This window comes from Salvelinus namaycush, chromosome 6, assembly GCF_016432855.1.
Source record: "Salvelinus namaycush isolate Seneca chromosome 6, SaNama_1.0, whole genome shotgun sequence".
Taxonomy (NCBI): domain Eukaryota; kingdom Metazoa; phylum Chordata; class Actinopteri; order Salmoniformes; family Salmonidae; genus Salvelinus; species Salvelinus namaycush.
Genome location: NC_052312.1, coordinates 45,443,437 through 45,459,048, shown reverse-complemented (window position 1 = coordinate 45,459,048; position 15,612 = coordinate 45,443,437). Strand labels below are relative to the sequence as shown.

Below are 15,612 nucleotides of genomic sequence, written 5' to 3'. Positions count from 1 at the left end.
AGTTTGGCAGAAACATGCAACTCTAAGTGCCATGACAAAAGGAACGCTGTTTGCACTATGAGTCTATTTAGGGCCACTGTTTAGTGTCTTATCAGTATTGCCAAGTGCAATACCAAAGATACTGAGCTAGCACTGCAGGCCTACAAGTTTACAATGAACAACAAGCTGTCACGTATCACCAGGCAGCATGCTCCCATCTGCCTAGTTACAGTCAAGTATGCTTTATCTCACCCTCTCACGTGTGCGCGAAACGCCACCGCATTGGTCATTTCAGACCGAGGGAAGTTGTTTTTGTTATAATTCAGGAAGAACCCTACTAATTTCAAAAATAGGTGGGGATTTTTGTCAGAATTACATTATTTTGAAAGGAAATTATTATAATCCTGAGCACTATCGAGTGTGGATAGCGAGCAAATAGATACATGTGAGTATTTGTTTCATTTCCTTACAACTTGGGCAAGTCTTATTACGAGTGAAGTATGTGCCACCTTCAGTTAAAAAGTGTTGTTCCTATCTGTTTTTATAAACATAAAACATACAATGTTTGTCTGCCTGTGGAAATAATAAACGTATAAATAGCGTGTGTTATGCATACTATATAGCCTACTACAGACAGCTGCTGTGTAGTTTTGGGAATGTCGGCTAGCTACACTGTGCTGTGTCCCACAGCTGTCAAATTAACGTTAGACCGTAACGTTGTAGTTAACTACCAAGTGCACAGTTAGCCACTTTATATATATATATAAACTTGTAACGTGACAATGACAAAAGCCTACAATCAATGTTCACTCTAAAGAGGAAATTTGCTAACTTCCTGACGTTGAATCATCGCAATATCTGGGCAAGTCAGTGCACGCAGACTGAATGGAGGAGATGGATAACGAAAGTAGTCTCAATTGTTGTTTTTCTGTTACAAATTAACGTTAGATGGTCAAGTCAGTCAGACTTTTATTCCATTCTCAACCACATTCATGGAGAAAAAAGTAACCTGTCCTTAAGAAATAGATTGCAGTCAGAGTGCAGTATGCTGCAAATACTGCCTCCAAAATACCACAGACTACTGCACTTTTGTTTTTACCCCCTTTTTCTACCCAATTTCGTGGCATCCAATTGTTAGTAGTTACTGTCTTGTCTCATCGCTACAACTCCCGAACGGCCTCGGGAGAGACGAAGGTCGAGAGCCATGCGTCCTCCGAAACACAACCCAACCAAGCCGCACTGCTTCTTAACACAGCGCGCATCCAACCCGGAAGCCAGCCGCACCAATGTGTCGGAGGAAACACCGTGCACCTGGCGACCTAGTCAGCGTGCACTGCGCCCGGCCCGCCACAGGAGTCGCTAGTGCGCGACGAGACAAGGATATCCCTACCGGCCAAACCCTCCCTAACCCGGACGACGCTAGGCCAATTGTGCATCGCCCCATGGACCTCCCGGTCGCGGCCGGCTGTGACAGAGCCTGGGCTCAAACCCAGAGTCTCTGGTGGCACAGCTAGCACTGCGATTGCTACTGCACTTTTACTGCAATTTCAAAACTGCAATCTTTTTTTGTAAGGGCAGCATTTTCAAATATTTTATGGCACTGTAGTATTACAAGGATCTTCATCATACTGTATATCTACCTATCAGAGCTCTTATCAGTTTCCAGTCTTATTTTAGGTGGAGCACAGGAGTCCCACTAAGAGGCAGCAGTGCTAGTAGTAGTACTGTCCTAGCTCTGGTCTAGGGTGTTACGTGCAGCTTGAGCCTCCTTCAACGTATTATTGTTCAAGAAGGCTCAAGCCACACATAGCACCCTGGACCAGAGCTAGTACTGCCCATACTCCATCCATCCATGCAACTTCCTTTCCCCGCAGTTCCCATCACCTGCAAATCAATCACCATTCCAGCCCAGCCACCCCACCTGTGTGGTCGGACCAGGTCTGGCCCGTTGGCATGGCGATGATGGAGGAAGGGGCGCGGAGCTGCCTGATTCAGTCACGCTCCAGTCTGGAGCAGGACATCAGGGCTTCCTACCTGATGGATCACATGATCAGTGACGGCGTGCTGACGGGGGACGAGGAGGACAGGATCAGGAGCAAGGTGGGGTGAGGAGGTTGGGGGAGTACAGTAGCACCCTTTTCATACACTTTCCTATGTCCATAGTGGTAAGTGTGTAGTGATGATTAAGTGTATAAAAGTGTTTGTTTTGAATTTGGCCCACAACCGAGTGCACTGTGCTGGGAAAATGATTGGGTTCCTGATTCCAAACAAACACCCTCATAAGAGGAAGGGGGAGAGGGAGGAAGAAGGAGAGGGAGGAAGAAGGAGAGGGAGGAAGAAGGAGAGGAAGGAGGAGAGAGAGAGGTAAGTCAGAGAGATTGCAGGGCTTTTTAAACTTAACACTATGGACATCTGAAAGAACTGCATCGGTGTAAGAAAAGCAATAAAGTGGTTTCAAAATTCACATTGTCTCTCCATTCATTAGCCCACCAGGAGAGAGCAGGCGGCGGCCCTGCTGGAGCTGCTCCTGAGGAAGGATAACCAGGCCTACATCTCCTTCTACAACGCCCTGGTCCGCGAGAGCTACGGGGACCTGGCCAGCCTGCTCCACAACAGCCTGCCCCTGGTCTCCCCTGAGGCTGAGAAGAGCTTCTCAGACGGGGGCACCCGCTATGGTGAGCTGCCCCCCAGGGTGGAGGATGGAGAATACCAGGAGACTAGGGCAGTCTGAGATGTGCCCTCCTTTTCTGATACAGGGAAATAATATGCAGGGGAGCTCTATGTACAGTTGAAGTCGGAAGTTTACATACACCTTAGCCAAATACATTTAAACTCAGTTTTTCACAATTCCTGACATTTAATCCTAGTAAAAATTCCCTGTTTTAGGTCAGTTAGGATCCCCACTTTATTTTAAGAATGTGAAATGTCAATAATAGTAGAGAGAATGATTTATTTCAGCTTTTATTTCTTTCATCACATTCCTAGTTGGGTCAGAAGTTTACATACACTCAATTAGCATTTGGTAGCATTGCCTTTAAATTGTTTAACTTTGGTCAAACATTTCGGGTAGCCTTCCTCAAGCATAAGTTGGGTGAATTTTGGCCTATTCCTCCTGACAGAGCTGGTGTAACTGAGTCAGGTTTGTAGGCCTCCTTGCTCGCACACGCTTTTTCAGTTCTGCCCACAAATTTTCAATGGGATTGAGGTCAGGGCTTTGCGATGGCCACTCCAATACCTTGACTTTGTTGTCCTTAAGCCGTTTTGACACCACTTTGGAAGTATGCTTGGGCTCATTGTCCATTTGGAAGACCCATTTGCGACCAAGCTTCAACTTCCTGACTGATGTCTTGAGATGTTGCTTCAATATATCCACATAATTTCCCTTTATGATGCCATCTATTTTGTGAAGTGCACCAGTCCCTCCTGCAGCAAAGCACCCCCACAACATGATGCTGCCACCCGCGTGCTTCACGGTTGGGATGGTGTTCTTCGGCTTGCAAGCATCCCCCTTTTTCCTCCAAACATAACAATGGTCATTATGGCCAAACAGTTCTATTTTTGTTTCATCAGACCAGAGGACATTTCTCCAAAAAGTACAATCTTTGTCCCCATGTGCAGTTGCAAACCGTAGTCTGGCTTTTTTATGGCGTTTTTGGAGCAGTGGCTTCTTCCTTGCTGAGTGGCCTTTCAGGTTATGTCGATATAGGACTCGTTTTACTGTGGATGTAGACACTTTTGTACCTGTTTCCTCCAGCATCTTCACAAGGTCCTTTGCTGTTGTTCTGGGATTGATTTGCACTTTTCGCACCAAAGTACGTTCATCTCTAGGAGACCGAACACATCTCCTTCCTGAGCGGTATGACGGCTGCGTGGTCCCATGGTGTTTATACTTGCGTACTATTGTTTGTACAGATGAACGTGGTACCTTCAGGCATTTGGAAATTGCTCCCAAGGATGAACCAGACTTGTGGAGGTCTACAAAAATTTTTTTTCCTGAGGTCTTGGCTGATTTATTTTGCTTTTCCCATGATGTCAAGCAAAGAGGCACAGAGTTTGAAGGTAGGCCTTGAAATATATCCACAGGTACACCTCAAAATTGACTCAAATTATGTCAATTAGCCTATCAGAAGCTTCTAAAGCCATGACATCATTTTCTGGAATTTTCCAAGCTGTTTAAAGGGACAGTCAACTTAGTGTATGTAAACTTTTGACCCACTGGAATTGTGATACAGTGATTTATAAGTGAAACAATCTGTCTGTAAACACTTGTTGGAAATATGACTTGTGTCATGCACAAAGTAGATGTCCTAACCAACTTTCCAAAACAATAGTTTAACAAGAAATTTGTGGAGTGGTTGAAAAATGAGTTTTAATGACTCCAACCTAAGTGTTTGTGAACTTCCGACTTCAACTGTATGTGTGTGTGTGTCTGTGTGTGTATGTTAGCGCACCTCTCTGTCTCTCTGCCATGTTTGACCCATCTGTTTATTCCATTGGCAACATACTGCATTTATATATAATGCTGTATTACCCTGTTCCAGTCCAGGCGGTGCTGAGTGAGGGCGGCGTGCCTCAGAGACCTGTGGTGTTTGTGAGCCGGCCAGCCCTGGTGAACCGGGTCAGGGAGAAGCTCTACCACTTGCAGAAGGAGCCCGGCTGGGTCACTGTGTTCGGCATGGCCGGCTCCGGCAAGTCTGTCTTGGCTGCGGAGGCAGTCCGAGACCACGCACTCATCACAGGTAGGTGGCTCCGTGGTGAAGTTTTCCCTAGGTACAGATCTAGGATCAGCTTCCTCCCCCAATCCTAACCAAACCCAATAATGGGTCAAATGTCAAACTGACCCAAGATACATTTCAGGAGGGGGGTTAATACATGTAGAGGAGGCTCATTTTCTCTCTCTCTGCATTCACTTTGTTTTCTCTCTGTTCTTTATCGCATTGGTCTCTTGACTGTTGTCTGTGTCTGTTTGTGTCTGTCATTCTCTCTCTCTCTCTCTCTCTCTCTCTCTCTCTCTCTCCATATTTCTCTCTGTTTTCTTTTTTCGTTATCACATTGGTCTCTTGACTGGCTCTTTTTCTCTCTCTCTCTCCATCTGTCTTTCTCTCTCTCTGACACACACTCACACTGGTCCTTCTGACCCCCCCCCCCCCCAGAGTGTTTTCCAGGAGGAGTCCACTGGCTGTCCATAGGCCAGCTGGACCGGGCTGACCTACTGGTTAGGATCCAGTCACTGTGTTTCTGCCTGGAGCAGCAGAGCCAGGAGAAAGACCCCTCGTCCTCCATCCACCGGCCTCCTGGCTCTCTGGAGGAGGCCAAGGAGCGACTACGCTTCCTCATGCTCCGTCGTTACCCCAGGTCAGTCCCCCAGGGTTGAAGTGTATTGATGTGGACTGGTAGCCAACTTTTCAAGTTGGTCCATTCCTTCTAAATGGTGGCTGTTAATGATGAGTAGAACGTTCAGTTGGACCTCAGAAGTTTCATCTCTGGAGTGATTTATTGTATGCTATTAATTCCATTACAATTCCTGTCAATTGAATTAGATGTGTGTGTGTGTGTGTGTGCAGGTCTTTGCTGATACTGGATGACATCTGGGACAGCTCGGTGCTCAAGGCCTTTGACATCCAGTGTCGAGTACTGCTCACCACCCGAGACAGAAGCCTAGCCGACTGTGTCAGCGGTGTGTATGAGTAATACCAGTGATATTAATACTAACATTACTACAGTACTACTGATAATGATAACTTCATTTATAGAACACTTCTCAAACATTACGCTCAATGCACCTGCTCAAACTGTGCATATGTGTGTGTGTGTGTGTGCACTCATGCGTGTATGTGTGTGTGTGTCCAGGTTCTAAGTCTGAGGTGGCAGTGGAGAGTGGTCTGGAGGAGGGTCAGGCCTTGGAGATCCTCGCCCTGTATGTCAACGGGAAACCCCAGAGACTCCCAGAACAGGCCCGCAGCATTGTCCGAGAGTGTAAAGGTACATGCACACACGCACACGGAGCTATAGTGTCAAAAGAAATTGTATTGAATGAAATGAAAATTCCATTCAGGTTTACAATAAAATGTCCATTTATTTCACATATTCAAGAGAAATAAAGTATTACATTTTCTTATGAATGATTTGGTAGGCATTATGTAGTGTGACCAAAAACATTGATAGAAATAATGAACAGATCATGAATAGATAACAAGCAAATTAAACATAAAATAAAACAGCAACGTGGTATACTGTAATAGTATGGATAGATAATAGTACATTATACAGAGGGTGGGTCTAATCCTGAATGCTGATTGGTTAAAATCGCATTCCAGCTGGTGTCTATTCCACAAGTTACCACCGGCTAAATCTATGACGTTAAAATGCCTATTTACTCTGTTGCATCTGACTGCGCATTCCACTGTGTCATCAGCCCAGCCAGGCAATTTATAAACTTGTTCTCCACTATAAAAAAGCATCTAGACATTCTCACATTTCTTTTAGACTAACATTTAGTTTTCAACAGCAGATATTTGTATAAACCTTCCCGTCTGTCTCCAACATTTGCAACATTGTTTCAATATTCAAATTCAATCTCCAGCTGTCCCATACATACAAATCATGAATCAGCTGGCATCATTTTTATGGATATATACACAGAAATGTACATTGAAAAAAGGTCAAACAAAACAAAGTGCAGCTAGTTTGCAGTCTTTCCAGCTTCAGTTTTTAGTGATTGTGTTGTTGTCTCCTCTGAACGACAATGTCCTGACAAGAGAGCGCATTTTCTATGCCAGGAGAAATCGTGCATCATTAGCTCATTGTTATAGATGTATCCAAGTAAATGTCACTAGAAAACAGCTTAAACAAATGCAGCTACTGTTGTTGTTCATGCTGCACTGTTTGACATGACTGTAAGTTAACCGTAGTTGGCTAGCTAACAAGCAAAGGATAAGAACGTTGCCAGCCAGTATGGCTATGGAACATTTAGAAGGAACGACTGGGTTGCGTCCATAGATACAGAACAAAGTGACTGAACTACTGGGTCACGTCCATAGATACAGAACAAAGTGACTGAACGACTGGGTCGCGTCTCTGGCAACCAAACCGATTGGATGAACAAATTCATCAATAAATTAAAAACTTTTTTAATGAAAATATGTCAATCATTATTTGAATATGTTGGTAACCCGTTGTATAAAAGTGATAATGCCCGAGAAGCAGGTGTTTGGAGGATATATTGGTTTGCTGCCTGAGACGATGCAAATATATCCTCCAAACACCTGCTTCTCAGGAATTATCATAGTTAATAATGGTTCATGATAAATTAATACAATGTGAGATGAGAAGGGAATCATTAATTATAGGTGGCACATGGCAACCGATCCACACACTAACTCCATGTGCTTCTATTCAAAGCTCTTCCTTATTTTTCAGCTCCCTTTTTTCTCTCTTTCCGTCGTTCTCTTTCTTCTCTTCCTTGTGGAAGACCTTTCCATCTGGCTGCTCTTTCCATCTCAGTTCGAAGTTCCCAGTCATCCCATTGGCCTTCATTTTCTCCTTTATCTGAGGAACAGAACCAGGCTTTATGCCCTGAACACCTAAATTTACTGAATATTTATTTATTAATACATTGTAGGATTAAAAATTTGCATTACAAATTTAATGATGGCAGCTATATGCTTTCATATGTAGGTACCTGTACTCTTACGGTTTGAAAGGTTTATCATTACTTGGAGAACTCTCTTAACGTAAGGAGCAGTGGACTTTACTTGTTCACAGCGAGTTGGTCATTGTGAATAAGAATTCATTCTTAACCCTTTACGCTTTATCTTGGCCAGGTCGCAGTTGTAAATGAGAACTTGTTCTCAACTGGCCTACCTGGTTAAATAAAGGTGAAATAAAAATTTAAAAAACGTGTTTTTTTTATCCTTTATGGATAAGGCTAAATTGAAATGTTTCTAATAGCATGGTAGAAATTGAAAGGGAACAATTAGGAGATTATGGGAAAATGATTTGACCTAAGTTGAGGACACAACAGTTCACCTGATACAAGACTGAATCCAAACATTGCACTGTTGATTTTATGTGCATTTTACATTTACTGAACTTTTTATTTTTTTAAATTTTACCCCCCTTTTTCTCCCCAATTTCGTGGTATCCAATTGTTATTAATTACTATCTTGTCTCATCGCTACAACTTCCGTACGGGCTCGGAAGAGACGAAGGTCGAAAGCCACGCGTCCCCCGAAACACAACCCAACCAAGCCGCACTGCTTCTTTACACAGCGCGTATCCAACCCGGAAGCCAGCCGCACCAATGTGTCGGAGAAAACACTGTGCACCTGGCGACCTTGGTTAGCGTGCACTGCGCCCGGCCCGCCACAGGAGTCGCTGGTGCGCGATGGGACAAGGATATCCCTACCGGCCAAACCCTCCCTAACCCGGACGACGCTAGGCCAATTGTGCGTCGCCCCACGGACCTCCCGGTCGCGGCCGGCTGCGACAGAGCCTGGGCGCGAACCCAGAATCTCTGGTGGCACAGCTAGCGCTGCGATGCAGTGCCCTAGACCACTGCGCCACCCGGGAGGCCCTTACTGAACTTTTCACCGCATTTGTTATTAGTGAAGTCTGAAAATACTCTGTTTCCATCCAGTAGCATGATAAGAATATTCCTGGAAAATGTGGGATAGGTGCAACATAAGACAAAACAATTACAAGGGTTTGAGTGAGAGAACTAAATGGTGTCTCCAAGTGACCACACTCCTTTCCATGTACTTTATGACTCAAAGAAGAGTGTTCAATTATAAAGTGTTTTTTTAGCTCTCCTAGCAGTGCTGTTGAGGAACTAGAGCAAGCACACTTGTTGTTTTGTTTGGAACACAACCCTGCATCCCACCATCACACAATTACTGTTGTTTACGCAATCCAAAAACGGCCCATTATAAATCGCAATAAAATCTGCCACTTTGAACCCGTAAACGGGTATGAGTGTAAAGAGTTAACTGACATGCATGGTTAAATGAAGGTAAAAGTCTAGAAATTAAGAGGGTGAGACTCACCTGCTGTAAAATGGCCTCCCTCTCCTTAGCATTATTCAGGTCCAAGTTTGGGTCTGGGGTCATCCTCACTCTCACTACCTGTATCTTCTTGACTGTTGAGGGTCTTGCGTCTAACACATACAGTTGAAGTCGGAAGTTTACATACAACTTAGCCAAATACATTTAAACTCTGTTTTTCACAATTCCTGACATTTAATCCTAGTAAAATTCCCTGTCTTAGGTCAGTTAGGATCACCACTTTATTTTAAGAATGTGAAATGTCAGAATAATAGTTGAGAGTGATTTATTTCAGCTTTTTTCTTTCATCACATTCCCAGTGGGTCAGGAGTTTACATACACTCAATTAGTATTTGGTAGCATTGCCTTTTAAATCGTTTAACTTGGGTCAAACGTTTCGGGTAGCCTTCCACAACCTTCCCACAATAAGTTGGGTGAATTTTGTTCCATTCCTCCTGACAGAGCTGGTGTAACTGAGTCAGGTTTGTAGGCCTCCTTGCTCGCACACGCTTTTTAAGTTCTGCCCACACATTTTCTATGGGATTGAGGTCAGGGCTTTGTGATGGCCACTCCAATACCTTGACTTTGTTGTCCTTAAGCCATTTTGCCACAACTTTGGAAGTATGCTTGGGGTCATTGTCCATTTGGAAGACCCATTTGTGGCCAAGCTTTAACTTCCTGACTGATGTCTTGAGATGTTGCTTCAATATATCCACATAATTTTCCTTCTCATGATGCCATCTATTTTGTGAAGTGCACCAGTCTCCCCTGCAGCAAAGCACCCCCACAACATGATGCTGCCACTCGCGTGCTTCACGGTTGGGATGGTGTTCTTCGGCTTGCAAGCATCCCCCTTTTTCCTCTAAACATAACGATGGTCATTATGGCTATTTTTGTTTCATCAGACCAGAGGACATTTCTCCAAAGTACAATCTTTGTCCCCATGTGCAGTTGCAAACTGTAGTCTGGCTTTATGGCGGTTTTGGAGCAGTGGCTTCTTCCTTGCCGAGTGGCCTTTCAGGTTATGTCGATATAGGACTCGTTTTATTGTGGATATAGATACTTTTGTACCTGTTTCCTCCAGCATCTTCACAGGGTCTTTTGCTGTTGTTCTGGGATTGATTTGCACGTTTCGCACCAAAGTACGTTCATCTCTAGGAGACAGAACTTGTCTCTTTCCTGAGCGGTATGAAGGCTGCGTGGTCCCATGGTGTTTATACTTGCGTACTATTGTTTGTACAGATGAACGTGGTACCTTCAGGCGATTGGAAATTGCTCCCAAGGATGAACCAGACTTGTGGAGGTCTTGGCTGATTTTTTTTTAGATTTTCCCATGATGTCAAGCAAAGAGGCACAGAGTTTGAAGGTAGGCCTTGAAATACATCCACAGGTACACCTCCAATTGAGTCAAATGATGTCAATTAGCCTATCAGAATCTTCTAAAGCCATGACATAATTTGCTGGAATTTTCCAAGCTGTTTAAAGGCACAGTCAACTTAGTGTATGTAAACTTCTGACCCACTGGAATTGTGATACAGTGAAATAATCTGTCTGAAAACAATTGTTGTAAAATTACTTGTCATGCACAAAACTATAGTTTGTTAACAAAAATTTGGTTTAAGAACGAGTTTTAATGACTCCAACCTAAGTGTATGTAATCTTCCGACTTCAACTATATACACACATACAGTTAAGATGAACATTCACCATTGCATACAAATCAACATCCCATTTTAAGGAGATGAGTTCGGTGGCACAATAAGGGATCTTAACTTACTACCGTAGCAAACAAAGGGACATTTCATAAGACATTCTATGTCTATCCATTGGCCTGAGGTACTGCGATTCCAAGCAGCGCAGGACTCGTTCAGTTCTCTGTCGACCCAGTATCTGAATGAGGAGTTACTCTGGTCCGACCATTCCCAGGTGTCTTTGAACAGGCCGATCCAAACGTTGCTCCTCCCGGCCACGTTACAGATCTCTTTGTTCTCAGTCTGGTTCCTCACGCTAGCCAGGTCTATGTGGTTCTTTCTGCAGTAGAGCTGAGCCTCCCTCCAGGTCATTAGCTGTTGAACCATTAGGAAACGACCAGCTGGAGACTTAGTCCCTATGGGGACAAATGCAACCAGCAGAGTTTGGATCAGAGTTTGGATCAGTGCCATTTGAAAGACAAAACATTTGAAAGACAAAACATTTGAAAGACAAAATTTGAAAGTCAAAATTTGAAAGACAGAAATTTGAAAGACAAACGTTGCGACCTTGATAACCCCACAGTAATCTGTTACTTGGTGAAATTGTATGTGCTGCTGGTGTCCTCTGGTGTTACTAGGTTAGTGTGTTTTTATCTAGATTACATGTAGTATGTCACTCACCGTCGTAGCACACTGGAAAGTGTTGAGTAGTGCAAAAATAGTCGTGCCATTTTCCAGAATTCTCCATGACACCACAATCTTCATTCAAATTTCCTGGCTCGTTTTGGTCCCAAAATTCACTAAACTGAGTCTGTCCCTTACTATAGTAGTCTATGTCTGCCAGAGACCACTGCCACCTGGAATTCTGTCCCTTCTTCAGTCCTATCCACACTGCTCCATCATAATCGCTGTCTATAGTCAAGTGGTTCAGTCTGTTCATATCCTCCATGTTGCTTACGGTGGCCAGGTCCGTGTACTTCTCTCTGCAGTACCTCTGTGCTTCAGTCCAGTTTTTAGGGTCCGTTACATAGTGATACTGACAGGAGGATAGTGTGAAGAGCCCTGTGAAGAGGTGCATTGTCATCTCAAGTAACTGCCTCAAGGGCTGCAACATTAATAATATCTACCCTTCTACCCAGAGGCTGCAACATCAATAATATCTACCCTTTTACCCAGAGGCTTCAACATCAATAATATCTACCCTTTTACCCAGAGGCTTCAACATCAATAATATCTACCCTTTTACCCAGAGGCTTCAACATCAATAAATCTACCCTTTTACCCAGAGGCTGCAACATCAATAATATCTACCCTTTTACCCAGAGGCTGCAACATCAATAATATCTACCCTTTTACCCAGAGGCTGCAACATCAATAATATCTACCCTTTTACCCAGAGGCTGCAACATCAATAATATCTACCCTTTTACCCAGAGGCTGCAACATCGATAATATCTACCCTTTTACCCAGAGGCTGCAACATCGATAATATCTACCCTTCTACCCAGAGGCTGCAACATCAATAATATCTACCCTTTTACCCAGAGGCTGCAACATCAATAATATCTACCCTTTTACCCAGAGGCTGCAACATCAATAATATCTACCCTTTTACCCAGAGGCTGCAACATCGATAATATCTACCCTTCTACCCAGAGGCTGCAACATCAATAATATCTACCCTTCTACCCAGAGGCTGCAACATCAATAATATCTACCCTTTTACCCAGAGGCTGCAACATCAATAATATCTACCCTTCTACTGTCACGATCGTCTTGCTGTGAGAGATTGGACCAAGGCGCAGCGTGTGCAAAATACATCTTCTTTATTTTAAGAAGAGAGAAAAAACAAACAAGAAACGAACAACTAATCACGAACTAACAAAACTGACGACCGTGAAGCTATAAAGACAGATAGTGCTGACACAAACACTACACATAGACAATTACCCACAACCAGCTAAAGCCTATGGCTGCCTTAAATATGGCTCCCAATCAGAGACAACAATAACCAGCTGTCTCTAATTGAGAACCAATTCAGGCAACCATAGACTTTCCTAGACACCTACACTGAACACTAAACCATCTACTCTACTTAACCCCCTAAACCATACAACACCCTAGACAATACAAAAACACATACTTCACCATGTCACACCCTGACCTAACTAAAATAATAATGAAAACAAAGATAACTAAGGCCAGGGTGTGACATAACCCCCCCCTTAAGGTGCGAACTCCGGGCGCACCAGCATAAAGTCTAGGGGAGGGTCTGGGTGGGCGTCTGTCCACGGTGGCGGCTCTGGCACTGGTCGTGGTCCCCACCCCACCATAGTCACTACCCGCTTTCGTAGCCTCCTCCAAATGACCACCCTCCACATTAACCCCACTGGATTAAGGGGCAGCACCGGACTAAGGGGCAGCACCGGACTGAGGGGCAGCACCGGACTGAGGGGCAGCACCGGACTGAGGGGCAGCACCGGACTGAGGGGCAGCACCGGACTGAGGGGCAGCACCGGACTGAGGGGCAGCACCGGACTGAGGGGCAGCACCAGGATAAGGGGCAGCACCAGGATAAGGGGCAGCACCAGGATAAGGGGCAGCAGCTCCGGACTGAGGGACGGCAGCTCCGGACTGAGGGACGGCAGCTCCGGACTGAGGGACGGCAGCTCCGGACTGAGGGACGGATCCTGGCTGGATGGCGGATCCTGGCTGGCTGGCTCTGGCGGATCCTGGCTGGCTGGCGGATCCTGGCTGGCTGGCTCTGGCGGATCCTGGCTGGATGACGGCTCTGGCGGATCCTGGCTGGATGACGGCTCTGGCTGCTCATGGCTGGCTGACGGATCTGGCTGCTCATGGCTGGATGACGGCTCTGGCTGCTCATGGCTGGATGACGGCTCTGGCTGCTCATGGCTGGATGACGGCTCTGGCTGCTCATGGCTGGCTGACGGATCTGGCTGCTCATGGCTGGCTGACGGATCTGGCTGCTCATGGCTGGCTGACGGATCTGGCTGCTCATGGCTGGCTGACGGATCTGGCTGCTCATGGCTGGCTGACGGATCTGGCTGCTCATGGCTGGCGGAAGGCTCTAGCGGCTCCTGTCTGGCGGAAGGCTCTAGCGGCTCCTGTCTGGCGGACGGCTCTGAAGGCTCATGGCAGACGGGCGGCTTTGCAGGTTCAGTACAGATGGGCGGCTTTGAATACTCAGTACAGACGGGCAGTTCATGCGGCGCTTGGCAGACGGACAGTTCAGACGGCGTTGGGCAGACGGGCAGTTCAGGCGCCGTTGGGCAGACGGGCAGTTCAGGCGCCGTTGGGCAGACGGCAGACTCTGGCCGGCTGAGACGCACTGTAGGCCTGGTGCGTGGTGCCGGAACTGGAGGTACCGGGCTGAGGACACGCATCTCAGGGCTAGTGCGGGGAGAAGGAACAGGGCATGCTGGACCCTGGGGACGCACATTAGGCCTAGTGCGTGGTGCCGGAACTGGTGGTACCTGGCTGAGGACACGCATCTCAGGGCTAGTGCGGGGAGCAGCAACAGGACGCACAGGACTCTGGGGACACACAGGAGGCTTGGTGCGTGGTGTAGGCACTGGTGGTAAAGGGCTGGAGACACGCACCATAGAGCTAGTGCGTGGAGGAGGCACAGGGCTCTGGAGACGCACAGGAAGCCTGGTGCGTGGTGTAGGCACTGGTGGTACTAGGCTGGAGCGGGGAGGTGGCGCCGGAAATACCGGACCGTGCAGGCATACTGGCTCCCTTGAGCACTGAGCCTGTCCAACCTTACCTGGTTGTATGCTCCCCGTCGCCCGACCAGTTCGGGGAGGTGGAATAACCCGCACCGGGCTATGTAGGCGAACCGGGGACACCATGCGTAAGGCTGGTGCCATGTAAGCTGGCCCGAGGAGACGCACTGGTGGCCAGATGCGTTGGGCCGGCTTCATGACATCCGGCTCAACGCTCAATCTAGCCCGGCCGATACGTGGAGCTGGAATGTACCGAACCGGGCTATGCACGCGTACAGGAGACACCATGCGCTCTACTGCGTAACACAGTGTCTGCCCGTACTCTCGCTCTCCACGGTAAGTACAGGGAGTAGGCGCAGGTCTCCTACCTGACTTCGCCACACTCCCTTTAAGGCCCCCCCCAAGAAATTTTTGGGTTGTACTCACGGGCTTCCAGCCTTGCTTCCGTGCTGCCTCCTCATATCGCCTCCTCTCGGCTTTAGCTGCCTCCAGCTCTTCACGAGGGAGGCGATATTCTCCCGGTTGTGCCCAAGGTCCCTTACCATCCAGTATCTCCTCCCATGTCCATGAATCCTGTGTAGGTGGGTCCTGTTGCCGCTTGACACGCCGCTTGGTCCTAGATTGGTGGGTAATTCTGTCACGATCGTCTTGCTGTGAGAGATTGGACCAAGGCGCAGCGTGTGCAAAATACATCTTCTTTATTTTAAGAAGAGAGAAAAAACAAACAAGAAACAAACAACTAATCACGAACTAACAAAATAACAAAACTGACGACCGTGAAGCTATAAAGACAGATAGTGCTGACACAAACACTACACATAGACAATTACCCACAACCAGCTAAAGCCTATGGCTGCCTTAAATATGGCTCCCAATCAGAGACAACAATAACCAGCTGTCTCTAATTGAGAACCAATTCAGGCAACCATAGACTTTCCTAGACACCTACACTGAACACTAAACCATCTACTCTACTTAACCCCCTAAACCATACAACACCCTAGACCAGGGGTGTCAAACTCATTCCACGGAGGGCCTAGTGTCTGCAGGTTTTTGGTTTTTCCTTTCAATAAAGCCCTAGACAACCAGGTGTGGGGAGTTCCTAACTAATTAGTGATGTTAATTCATCAATCAAGTACAAGGGAGGAGCGAAAA

General features: G+C 46.3%; 1 protein-coding gene across 3 annotated transcripts in view; it reads left to right on the top strand.

Moving 5' to 3' along the window:
* The first annotated feature begins 285 nt into the window (after positions 1-285).
* Positions 286-15,612, top strand: part of apaf1 (apoptotic peptidase activating factor 1) — a 63,075-nt gene continuing 47,748 nt past the window's right edge. For 2 of the 3 annotated variants that reach the window (XM_038996720.1, XM_038996722.1), the window contains exons 1-7: positions 286-424; positions 1,854-2,079; positions 2,465-2,654; positions 4,521-4,718; positions 5,133-5,334; positions 5,544-5,656; positions 5,830-5,961. In XM_038996720.1, coding sequence (XP_038852648.1) covers positions 1,933-2,079; positions 2,465-2,654; positions 4,521-4,718; positions 5,133-5,334; positions 5,544-5,656; positions 5,830-5,961 — 982 coding nt within the window. In that variant the 5' untranslated portion in view covers positions 286-424; positions 1,854-1,932. Of the gene's footprint in view, positions 425-1,853; positions 2,080-2,464; positions 2,655-4,520; positions 4,719-5,132; positions 5,335-5,543; positions 5,657-5,829; positions 5,962-15,612 lie in introns of those variants that run through there. The other variant, XM_038996721.1, reaches the window with a different exon arrangement.